General features: G+C 54.3%; 1 protein-coding gene across 1 annotated transcript; it reads right to left on the reverse strand.

The window, feature by feature from the left end:
* Nucleotides 1–278: 278 nt before the first annotated feature.
* Nucleotides 279–10,685, reverse strand: POFUT2 (protein O-fucosyltransferase 2). The gene is made up of 9 exons (XM_081138794.1): nt 10,512–10,685; nt 8,982–9,232; nt 6,277–6,421; nt 5,474–5,584; nt 4,714–4,780; nt 4,438–4,563; nt 3,303–3,483; nt 2,962–3,085; nt 279–1,678 (listed from the first exon to the last, which is right to left on the reverse strand). Exons 1-9 carry the CDS (start codon nt 10,640–10,642, stop codon nt 1,525–1,527), a joined length of 1,290 nt encoding a protein of 429 aa, XP_080994920.1. The 5' UTR covers nt 10,643–10,685; the 3' UTR covers nt 279–1,524.
* Nucleotides 10,686–13,043: the final 2,358 nt, after the last annotated feature.

Raw genomic sequence — 13,043 nt, forward strand, 5'->3', positions numbered from 1 at the left:
TGCTGCCTCCTCGGGCCTGCTGCCTGTCACTCCACCCATGGTTTTCTCGCACGAGCCAGGCAGCAGGTGGGCCAGTGGACAGAGGTGCTGCCTCTGCACATGGGCGCACACCCAGTCACGCTGGTGCATCACCCCCGCGGCACCTGCATGGTAACACTGCAGAAGCACCACAAAGCACTTTATTTTCCTTTCAAAAGGTGATGGTCACAGCCCACACTGTTTTGTAAGCTCGCAGCCAAAAGAGAATTCAAGGGTAAGAAAAGGTACTATTTATAGGATTCCAGCTTTCTAGAAAATTTATTTTATTAATATTTGAATGTATAAATGGAAATAGAATAAATATTTCACCATTTCACCCTGCATGGACATGACACCACTGGGCCTCTGCACGTGTTCAGGGTAGATTTCAGAAGCTTGGGAAGGAAGAGAACCTGGGGTCATGGGCCTCGACCTTGCCACACCTTGGCTGCCAGGCTCAGCAGTAGGACCCCACGCCCTGCGCTCGCCATCATGGCTGTTCACCCTGGTATCCCTGAAAAGTCAGGGTTCCCAGTTAGAGGGGACAGGGTGGGGCTTCCGTGGCAGTGCTCCACAGCCGACCCATGTGGCTGGTGGCATCCCTCCCAAGTGGCAGCATTTCTGAGACCTCAAAAAGGGCTCCTGGAGAAGAGCAGGGCCCAAGGACAGCAGCTTGCCTGCCATGCCCCTCCAGGCCACACCCCTGCCCTCGAGGGGAGCAGTGCTGAGGCTTCTTGGCCAAGCACTGCCACCCCTGGCATGTGGCACTAACAGTCACGACTGCAGAGGCAGCCCACTAGACATGGTGTGGGGACGGACCAGTTTCTCTCCACGTGAACAGTCCGAATCACTGAAGACCTGCCGTGGAACTTTCCAGCACTCTGACCAGAGCGGGGAGCGATTATCTCACAGGCCCCCTCCAACCCGGCTCTGTGAGGCTGCGGTTCACCTTCCCTCCAATTTGCATGAGGTCTTGCCCAAGGGGAAGGGCAGAACTAAGGCTCTGCTCTAGGGCAACAGAGGAGTTAAAATGACTGACCTACAGACCAAATCGCACCAAGTCCAAGGGCACCGCCAGCTGTGCGGCCTCCCTGGGACGGGAGCTGCTCACATGCCACGCCTGCCCTTGGCTTGCTGGGGAAAGGCCTCCAGAAGGAGGCTGAGGAAGACACACCATGGGCCTCGCCGGCGGCTGAGACGTGGTTTCAGGTCCTGACAGAAAACACAACCAGAGTCCCCAGAAAGCTGCAGTGCCTTTTCACAGGCGACAGCTGGAGGAGACACCAAGAACGGGTGCAGCACCCGGAGCAGTGCGGCTCACGCCATGGCTCACGTGGCCATGGACTGTGCCTGTATGTGGCCACCTCTGGGCTGAGGCCCTAAAATGTGACGGTCTGCCTGTCTAGCTGCGGGCTGGAGACAGCCCCACAGTGATGTGTGTCATCAGGGGAAGCCCGAGAGCCCACCACATGTAAATGGGTGCAGGGCATGGGGCAAGGCGCCAGCTCAGTACACAATCTTCCAGTGGGTGGGCTGCTCACACTCTTTCTCTTTGTCTCCACAAAATCGGTTGTACGTAGTCTTGGGGTCCAACCCTAGGATCTCTCTTTCCTCATGAATCCGAAAGGAGAACGTGGAGACGGATGTGCCGATGAAGAACCTGCAAAGAAACGGCAGAGGTTGCCAGAGCCGCACAGAACCGGCCGCCTGCTCGAGCATCTCCGACACCTGCCCACCCAGCCTGGGGCCCCAGGCTCCCTGAGGCCGTCGCCACAGCCGAGTGGCCAGGGCTGGTGGGACGGAGCAGAGGCTGGAGGAGCCCAAAGGCCAAGCTGGCGGGGCCTGGCTGAGTCTTGGGTACTCAGGAGACAGCTCTGCACACGGGCAGACACAAGACTCCTCTAGAGTCTGGCTCCAAGAGGCAAGGGCTTGGAACCACAAGCAAGGCTGGGGCGGTGGGAAGAAATCGCCTGCAGCCCCCAGCCCCCTCCAGGATGGCAGTCTAGGAACAAACGCACCAGAAGTCTGCTCCGCAAGACGCCGGCCAGTCTGGGTCTGTGGGAAGTGGGTCACGGAAGTGCTAACCTCAAAATCTCCACAGAACTCAGGGCTGAGGACACAGAGCTGTCAGGCTCTCACTAAAAAACGTGGGGTAGCCGGCTAAGGTGCAAGCTGAGTCTCTCGGCCCCAACCCACCTCCATCCCCACCACTGAGGCAGAGCCTGCCCCCCAAACCCCCTGCTCAGGGGACGCCCCTCATCCTGGAGGAGGGCGTCCCCTGGGCCTTGCCTACAGTGCTCAGCACACACAAGGAGAGATGCACGTCGACCCATTAAAACCAAACACGTGCATCCACCCAGGAGTCAGAATCCTGACAGAAGGAAAATGAGCTGCTCCCTTCACTTTCCATTTTACTAGAAGTATTCTTTCTGACCTTTCCCCGGCGCCAACAGGCAGAGGAGTCCTTAGAGGGACCCACGGGCAGACCTAGGACCCGCTGTCTCCTGGGCAGGCTGCCTCCCACAGTGAAGTCCCAGGAAAATGAGATCGGGGGCCTGTGCGTTCGGACTCTAGGATACCCTGTGCACACTCAAGGATGGACTCAGGGCACTTCCTGGCAGGCAGGTGGGGCAGGTCTAGGAGTTAAGTCCTTCACTGCCCCACACTCATCCTCCTTTGACAACATCAGACAGAAGAGAGGTCTGGGGGAAGCAATCATGACAGTGCACCATGGACCACAGGAATGAAATGAGCAGCTGACAGTGGCTACTCAGAACCACTGAATGGAATGTTACAGGGAACATTTTCTATTTACTGAACAGCAGAGCAGATGGCTGGGCAGTGACCAGCCAGTATGCAGAACTCTGCCTGTTTTGACTATCAGGAATTTGAGACTCATGGACCTTGTGAAACACAAGCAAACGCGCCCTCGGCTCTGAGCACCTGGCATGCGAGCAGACCCACTGGTCGATAATGGCCACGCCTCCATCCTTGTAGAGCTCCAGCTCCTCCCACGTGGGCTCAAACCTCACCATCTCGGGTAACAGCTTTTTCAGCTCCTCATATTCTGCAAAAGAAAAGGAGGGGCCGTTGAATGGGGATCTGCTACCAGGGTTACATGTATACCCACGACACCTTCATCCTCAGGAACTGGCACGGGTGAAGAGGCCAAAACTGCAGAATTCGGGGTTCCCTCCCAGCATTAGAGCTGAGGGTCAGTACGCAAAACCAGTTCTGCCCAGGACACAGTGGGGCAAGGGATGGACAGAGCCAGAGCTGCCTACCTGTTCTGACGGCATCTGTGGCCACAAACACTTTGCCCAGCCCGTGGGTCTTCATGAGGCTGCGTATCTTCTTCACAGCTCCACCCAGACTGGGCACGTCCTCTCTGTGGCCCCAGATGAAATCCTTCCTTCTCAGGTGGACGGCGAGGTACGGACCCCCCAGCGAGGAGCCCAGCTTGACCTGGCAGAGGACAGGGACATGCTGAGATGGACCTAGGAGCTGGGTCTGCGTCCAGCTCTGGCCTTAGGGAGACGCAGAGGGGACAAGCAAGCATTCCACACTCAGAGCCCTGTACTATGAGTCTGTCTGAGGGACTCTCAGGAGGACAGGATGTTTTCTAAGGCCATACCTTTGACGTTAGTGCCAAAAAAAAGGTAAATGAACACTGAAAAAAATACGAATTGATTAAAGATAAAAACTTTCCACTGAAATACATTTTTCCAATAAAAACTATCCACATATCTACTATGAATTAGTCCTTGAACAATGTCATTCCACTTGAAAATAGCCCAATGTCCCATAAAGGAGTAAACAGGTAAAACGGTGTTCTTCTCTATGAAATAGTTTGCTGTTAAAAACCACACTGAAAGAACTACTAAATTATACTGAAAATGCTTAAACACTAAGTCCAACTGAAAAAGCAACATAATGTTTCTTAAAATTAAGTTATAAGAAAACCAAACCTTTCAGAAAAGAAAATTTTTAAAGGGGTGACCCCAGACCAGAAGGGTAAGTGGTGCTCTTAGGTAGTCTGGATGAATCTTGCTTTTTTTATCGCTCTCATATTATAAAAAACACTGAACATAAGTGATAATCTTTTTCTTTCTGCTTGCACATCTGTTAGCTGTTTTTACTCTAAGAGAACTGCCTGGGCAGCCGGAGCCTGCAGTAATGTCCCATTCCATTTCACTGAAGCGATTTCCCTAAGTTTGCACCAGGACCGTGGGGTGGGGTGGGAGGGTTCCTGATGAGCAGCATCCATGGTAATTACATAATGACTGTGGATGGCATTCAGGGGGGTGACACTGAAGGTGACCATCATCCACCCCCACCTGCTGTAAATTAAGGGGTTCATTATTATGCATCTAAAGAGACCATTAACATTTCCTCCAATTAAAAAGAAATAGAAACTACCTTCATCTTGGTCCAGTCCTCCTCGTAGGGGATCCTGTCGGCCTCGTTTGTGGAATTAAGATATTTACTTCTGAACTCGTCGCCCACAGCCCGCAGGTGCTTGGCAAACACCATGCTCCGCCGCGTCTGGGGGCATAGAGACAGTACAGCTGAGCGCCCCACCCCATATGCCCACCACAACCCACCCCCATCCCAACCTCCACCATCTGAGATTTTCAAAAACTAAACAAAACAATGTGAGAAAATCTAAAAAGATGCCGCGTGGGCAGCACTCACATCCCAGTACTCCTTTCCTCCGTAGCGATCGTGAAGGAGGTTCTCGGCTCTGTCTAACATCACGGACCTAATTTTTCCACAACAGGAAAAGTGTTTAACTTTATAAATGATTACTTTCCCAGGCTCCAGAGAGCAGCATCAGAGTGGAAGCCCTGGGCCAGGGACACATTCTGGGAGGGCACTAGCCTATGTCATCAGGGTGCATGTGGGCAAGTTCCTGCTGACCCTCTAGGCGGCAGCTGCCTGGCCCTCCACGCCATGATTCAGGCAGGATTTTAACTTCTAAGTGATTCTAAGCATTCATAGTCTCAGCTGTCCTAGCCACTGAGCTGGGTGTTGCCAAGCCCATTTGTGATTATGGATGCAAAAAACAGGTGTGACCAGCAGCGTGAACCCGGCCGTGCAGTTCAAAAGAGCAGTGGCTCCAAGGAGCACCCTATGGGGATGACAGACTGCACCGCAGCAGAGCTTCAGGGTGTGGGTGCTGCTGAGCCAAACCTGGGGCCCTTTCCTGGCCTCTCCCCAAGGGCACACACAGCCTCCACCTGGAACCCAATGCCTGTCCCACCTCACTGCAGTGTGGGGATAGGAACAAGGTCTAACTTTCCAGCAACCGCACAAGGGCCACAGCTAGGAGGCGTTCTGATGCCACCAGGACACAGTGCTCATGTGCATGTACACACATGCACACACCCACATGTGCACACTCACACGCACACATACATACCCCCTTCACTGAGTGGATGGTGCAGGCACCTACCGTGCTGATGTGTTTCTCAAAAGCACAGGCGCAATGATAGAAGCTGATCCTTGAACGGACAGACAGGAAACGTTTAAACCCCTTGTCTCTTCATAACCCCAAAACCATCCTCTGGAAAAGAAGAGCCACGGGACCCCTTAGTTTCGTTTTTCACAGGCAGTAAGTACAATCTGGACACACGTGCATACACCTCGACCTTGGTAAGCGCAGGGTTCCTCGTAGTGGGAGCTTACTGATCATGATCAGAGGTAGTGATGTTCCCGTGAGCATTTTTAGAGAAACTGTAACTTTCATCTGACTTGATGAGACCACTATAGCTCTTCCTAGGAATCGGGACGGTAGTGATGGGAAAACAGGCAGGCCAAAGGAACATGATGGAAACAACACCTCCTGCTTCAGGGCCAGAGTCGTGACGGTAACAGTCCCTAAACAATGCTCCTCTAGAGAGCTCCTGTGCCACTCAAGTTGCAAAAGCCACTGAGTGACAGCCCTTCCACAGGAAGGTCTCCTGATGGCAACTTACGATTGGAGTGACAAGACTATCATTCCCAGGACCTGGTTCAAACACAATAAACAATGTGGGAAAAGGTAAACATCAGGTATTTTAAATTGCCCTGAGGCACCTGTGACCGGGGTACAAGGAGGCTGGCCGCACCAGCAGGGTGGATGAAAGGAGACCTTCCCCTCAGGAACCGAGCAGTGGCTGGCAGGTGGGGAGTGAGGTCTGTGGTCACACATGCACTCCAGGTGCTGGGGGACCTCAGGCCCATCACAGGCTGGTGGAAGGCTCACCACGGTCGTACCTGTAGTACTCGTGCTTGTCTTGCGAGTACAACAGCGGATCAATGCAGGGTCGGTCGTCAATCTTCTCTTCCCAGGTCCCCTCTTTCCACCCTTCCACGTAACTTTGCAGGACATAAACCTGGTCAATGAAGGGCCCACCAGACTCTGGAAGAGACCAAGAACTGACAGTAAATAGTAACCCGAAGCACACACATGGCTCGAAGCAGGCTGCCAACGATGCAGATTGTGGCCTTTTATTTAAGGCCACAATCTTTCCAAGGACAGGAGGAAGCTTACAAAAGTGGAGCTAGGACAGAACAAAAGACATCAGGGCATAGACTCCCTCAAGGGGGTGAGTGGGTGAGCTTGAGGGTGGTAGAGCTCGTTCAGGCCTTGACTGCTCCCAGGGACCAGGCCCTTCCTCGTGCTGACCTCCTCCAGGATCTGGGCCTGCCCTCAACCCTCTTCTCTTCATCCCTGTACCCCTTTCCCTGGAGCAGGGCTGGGCCTCGTGCTGGCCACAGGCCCCATCCGCTCCTTTACCCTCCCCTCCCGGGCTCCTCCACGGCCGCCTTCCCACTGTGCCTTGGTGCATCAGCGCGCTCCCTCCCTGGGGCCTCTCCTCAGGGCTTGCTCTTGACTCTTTGAGGCCATTCAAACTACACCTCCCTGGGACGCCTTCCCAGGGGCATGGCCACCTGCCCCGCCAACATTGTGAACCCCTTCCTGCTTTCTTTTTCTCTGTGCACTCTTCGCCATCTCAAACACTGTATGTTTCAATGACTTATTTACATTCTTTTTTAAAATCCTCCCCTGAGGATACATTTCTATTGATTTTAGAGAGGAAGGAACAGAGAAACAATGATGAGAGAAACATTGATCAGTTGCACACATCCTGAATGAGGATTGAACCCACAACCTAGGTACATGCCCTGACCTGGAATTGAACCCACAACCCTTTGGTGTACAGGATGATGCTCTGACCAACTAAACTACCCACTAGGGCAACTTACTTATATTCTTTATCTTCTCCTCCGCATTCCCACAGGGGCTCCAGGAGAGGGGGGGGCCTGTGTCCCTCTTACCCACTGCTCCCACCCATGCCCAGGATGTGTTGGCCACATCTGTGGTGGTCAAGGTTTTTTTTCAAAGACAGAACAAACGAGCCCAGTGACAACAGTGCCACAGCAAGTGAAATTCTGGTGTCTTTCCCACATTCACTCTCACTTGGGCACTGACATCTGCATGGTAGTGGCAGGGGTACCTGATGCCAGAGCTCCAGGGGCTCCTCTTACAGTGAGGAGAAAGTGATGAGGCACAGGGAGGCTGCTATGTGGTCAGGTGCTCTACTGCACACCCCCAGCACCCCATCCTAGGATGGGCACCCATGCCTGTCCCCCTTTGTAGGGGAGGAAACAGCTGAGCAGAGCCAGCCAGTCGGACAGGGTGGAGGCAAAGCCGTTTTGCCTGCCTCCAAGCACATCATCCAGAGCACTCCCTTTTCCCTCCCCCCGGGCTGCTCCGGCTCCGGGGAACATCAGAGAACAGCAGGGAGGACACCTGTCTCCTATACCCATACACCCACAGTTTCCAGTCACTAAGCACGATTTCAAGTGGCGAAGGCCCAGACCCATCACTGCGCCTACCTGTCAGGAAACCCACCACCCCACCCCGCAAGAAGGTGAAGGGCAGGTTCTCTGGGAGGCTCTGTAACCCGGGTTCAGAACCAGGGCAGGCAGTTTCCCAGGCTAAGTCAAGTCGACTAAACACTTGGCTACATCTCCTCTCAGGCTGCAGGAGAAAGAGCTCCAAGAATGCTTTGGAGTTTGTCCAAGAAAGGCAATCTCAGAGTTTGCCTTTTTCAAGAAGATACTATGTTGTTCTGGGATTTCAGCGTTCACAGTGCTGACTCTGACTCTGACACAGAAACATATCAGTGAGAGGGTCTAAGATGCAGCGACAATAATACTTGAAAAATGAAGATGTACGAGCCACCATCCTCAGTGTGAGCACCAATTCTAAGCTGTCCAGGTCCCTGAAGAGTAGGAAGTCAATCAGCGTTAGAGTATCACCGGCTTAGAAACCATGACCCACCAATGACTGTTATAGACTATCAGTAGCTTAAGAAATTGTGACTCATCAGTAAACATAACAGTGTATCAGTGGCTTAAAGACTGTGACTGGCTCTTCTAGGCCTCTCTAGGGAAGCGGAAAAAAAAAGATATCACTGATTTGTTCAGTTTATGTCTTCTAAACAAAGTAACAGTAAGCTCTAAATACCTTTATTCTAAGAAAATCTTCAAGCAGGACTAAATAACGCATCGTTACAAGTCTTCACCAGCACTGCAGTGGACGTCACAAGGTCAGTGCCACACACGAGTGGTGTCGTCCTTCAAGTAAAATGGCCTCTTCTGCACAAGGAGCTGAGTCCCGCTAGGACAGTCCTGACCTCCGTGGCAGTGGCTTTCTCATAGTAGCTCTAATTGCACTTCCCTGACTCCCCAGGCTGCCACAGTTGTCAGAGGTGAAGGGGCAGAGAGTTCATACACTTCAGATCTACTTCCCTAGAAAAATTAAGGCAAGACCAAGATCACAGATAGTGTGGGAAACGAAAGAATACAGGGCCCCTCCATAGAGCAAAGGCTACGACAACAGGCCCAATGGGACAGCTTGCTGGCCGAGCTCTTGGCCTGGCCTGCCATCCACACCAGAACCACCACCTCACCTGCAATGAACTGCTCATATTCAATGACGGGGATGTTTCTATTGAGACTTGGAAGATCAAAAAAGTCAGACCAGGGAATCCGGACCTGGTGAATGTCGGGGCTCTGCCAGTGGTAGAGGCGGCCCCATGGGGGCAGCACCAGCACCCATTCCTCAGTCTTCAGCAGGGTCTTCAGGAGGGAAGCTATTCGAATGTAGACATCCCTGCGGAGGTTGAAACCCTCTGGGGGGTTGACGTCATACAGAAGATACCTGGCAGGGAGGAGCAGGACAGCGGTGTTTCAGGGAGGAGGCCTCTGGACAGGAAACCCGGATACACCAGCAATCCACAGATGATTGCCCACCTTGGGGCTTTCAATAGCTTCTAGTGTGTAAAGTGGAGGCAGCTGCCCACCCACTTCCATCTGACCTAAGACTTACAGAGCTCACAAGTCAGAGCAACATTTAACAAGTAGCAATAATTGACAACTAAGGCCAACAGTCTCAGTGACCAGAACCTGAGAATCAGCCCTCCAGTGGTTCTCAAACTTTTGGGTCTACAGCCCACTTTACACTCTAAACAATTACTGAGGACCCCAAAAGGCTGTTGTTTGTGTGGCTTAAAATAAACAGATAATTCCTGCATTAAAATACAACATAGGAACATTAAAAAGTATGTAATTAATTCACCTCAAAATAACAATAAACCTATTCCGTGTTACTACCATTAACACTTTTAAATGAAAAGTACATTTTTTAAAACAAAAATAATTGGTGAGAAGAGCGGCAGTGTTTGTAAGTTTTTCCGTCTGGTGATAGCGGGATGCTCATACCTCCTGCTGCATTCAATGTGTTGGGATATCACAGGTGGTCTCCGGAAAAAAACCACGAAGTAAAACAGTGGGAGAAAAAGAGTAAAAAAGGCAAATACCATCCTGGTATTACTACAAAGCTGATTGTCCAGGGGCCCTGAACATACTTTGAGAACTGCTGCTCCATGCACAGCCCCAGGCAGGGGTGCCCCGCGGCCACTGCAGCAGTGGCCGCCATCCTCGCCCCTCCCTTCCCCACGCGGGTTTTCCCACGGCTCCCGCTCCCGCAGACGCAGCCGCGCGTAACCCAGCGCGGGGCGTGCGAACAGCCGGGGGAAGGGCCCGTCTCCCACCTCTGCACCCCTCGCCCGGCACAGGGTCTGATTTGTACCAAGATGACCTGCGCCGATCCTTATTTTTCTACGCCTGAGACTTGAACATCCAACATCTGGATGGAGAAACCGAAAGACTCCGAGCAGATACACGAGGCTGCGCTTTCTCATTAGGAACCGTCCCAACCGAACATCTGACCCTGGGGATCCGCGAAACCCGGACAAGACCCCGCATCACCTAACAGGGCCCCAGGGCCCGCCCCTGAGCGCGGACCCACAGCCAGCCCTTCCCGGGGCCTCCGGGGTCGCATCCACCGCCCCCTGCCCGGGACCCACCAGCCGGCCCGTCAGCCCCGCCCCCACCCCGGCACCCAGGGAGCCCCGCCGACGGCGCGGACGCGCGTTTACCGTCTGCGGGACGCCGCCCCCGACAGGATGTCGGCCGCCGACTGGCCGGGCCAGAACTCTTCGCCGGAGGCCCAGACTGACGGCCAGGACGCCGCCCCGAGCAGCAGGTAGACGACGCCGAGCGCCGCCATGGCCCCGGGCGGCCACGCACTTCCGGCGACCCCGCCCCGCCCCGGAAGCGCCGGCCCGCGAGTCTGGCGGGAGCTCTCCACCTGTAGCCACGCCCCGCCCCCGGGACCCGCCCCGCCCCGCCCCGCCCCGCGCTGGCGTGGTGCGTCATCCCGGACCCGGAAGTCTCCAGAACCAAAAGCGCGGGGCGGCTGGGGCTCGGGACATTGGTCCAGGCCCTAGACAGGGCGGGGCGGGGCCGCGCGCCAACCTCGTGTCCGCGGTCGGCGGGGATCCCGGCCTCAGCTCTGCGCCCTCATCCGGCCGGTGAGGCGGCGCGCGGGCGGCGCTCGGGCCTTGCTGGCAGGTGCCCGGCCGTGCTCCAGAGCCCGGGCCCCGCATAGCGACTCTTTCCCTGGAGGTTGCGGTGCCTCCTGCGGCCCTTCCACCAGTTTCTTCCGGGAACACGTCCCGGAGAAAAAGGCCCGGGGCTCTCCACGCCGGGCACCCCCCCCAGTTCGTCACCCGAGGGAGGGGTGCCTCCTTCCCCTCCCCCCTCTGCCAATAGACCCCGGGAGTATGGTCCTTGCCAGGAGTGACTAGGAGAGGTTTTACGCGTCTTTCATTAAGAGAAAAAAAAAAAATCCTTATACAAATAACTGGAAATAGCCTCCTTCTGCGCGGCAGCCTCTGGTGGTGGAGGTTTGCTAGGTGTGCAGTTTGGAGGAAACGTGCTCAGGGGACTCGAGCAGCGTCCACCCGCAGCCACTTGGCCACAAGAGGGCAGGAGAGCCCTTCCCAAGGCTGGGCTCCGGAGGGCGGGACGGCTGCGGAAGGCCAAACAGGGCTGCAGGAGCCTCCAGACTGGACGGGGGAGCTGGGGTCTCAGACCTGGGACCCGTCTTTCCTGTCCTGGGGACACCCAGAGCTACTTCTCTCTATCCTGGCCCAGCTCCCCCAGAGAGGAGCAGGACCCTCGCCTGAGAATGGAGAAGGAACCCCATTTGGCTTGGGGTCCAGGCTGATGCCCTGTGTGAGTTGTGGGGCCACACCTGTTAAAGCAGGTGCTTTGATCTCGTTTGGCCCTGGGGCCTCATCTATCCCCACAGGTCTCAGAAGTTCCCGTGCTGGGCACCTGGACCCCCAAGTCCTGGAACGGGAGAGACATGGGAAAAACTCTGAGCCCTGGAGTCTCTGAAGAGGGAGATTCCTTTGGAAGCTGGGATTCCACAGCAGGGAGGACTGTGTGTGAGGCAGAGGCAGGGCTGGGGGGTCCTCTTTAGAGAGGGGAGCAGACCTTTGTGTCCCAGAGGAGCCCAGTGTCCCTGCTGCTCAGCGTGGTCCAATCATGTCCCCAGGTTGCGGCCACATTCACAAACGCCTTCCAGCCCACGTGGAGGTGGCCCTAGGGGTGGGGCAGAGGAGAGGGAAGGGGCAACCTTAGGGAGGCCTGATCAGCAGTCACAAAGCTTGTCGTGGGGATGGGGGGGCGGGGAGGAGCATGGACTGAGAATCTGAGATCAACACTGGCAAATGTCAAAGAGTGCGTACTTTGTTTCATTAAACAGGCTGCTTATTTATGTTTGGAGAGCCAGTTTCAAGGACTTATCTCAACCCGCTCAGATAATAGCATCAACAGAACCACAAACAGATGGGGGGTGGGGTTGGGGTGTCCCTCTTTGGAATGAAGTGCAGAACAGGGACCTCTGCTGATTCGAAAGGAGACCCCCAAGTGGGTAACAACTCCACACAACTGTTGCCCTCTTTGCGTTCATGCTCTGCATCTGGCCCAGAATTGCAAATTCTTCCAGAGGAGTTCCCAAAACTGCAGGGGCTACCTTTAGACCGAGGCCATGAGAATCCAGAAAGGGGTGGAGGGTCCTTTATCCAGAGTCTCCTCAGCCAAAAACACTGTAGCTGAGTCACAAACTCCCCACACCCCAGAGATCCCAACAGCAGGCATGGCTGGGGACCCTGCCCTCTGTGAGTGGGAAGTCGCCTGCCCATCTCGGGCTGGGAGAGAAGCTGCAGCCACGTGGAAGGGAGAGTGTGAGCAAGGACACTGTGTGTTGGTGGGTGTAAGGTTTTCTTTTCAAATGCAGAGCCAGTTGTCACATCATCATCTAATGAAAAAGATATCCTTTTTCACTGACACGAATTGCTACTTTCATCATAAATTCAATTCCCTGAAATACTCGGTGCTGTCTCTGGTCTTCCAGTCCTGACTCGTGCACCTGTTTGTCAATTTCTGCACAATAACAGTGTTATGATGGCTTTACAGCAGATTCCTTCTCCACAACATTTTCAAAGCATTTCTCTTCCAGATGAAGTTTAGAACCTATTGTTTCAAACCAGTCCTGCTGGGACTTTTACCAGGATTGCACTGAGTATGTGGGCACACTTTGGAAGCTGATGTTGATGTGA

Source organism: Miniopterus schreibersii (assembly GCF_964146895.1).
Source record: "Miniopterus schreibersii genome assembly, chromosome: 5".
Lineage (NCBI taxonomy): Eukaryota > Metazoa > Chordata > Mammalia > Chiroptera > Miniopteridae > Miniopterus > Miniopterus schreibersii.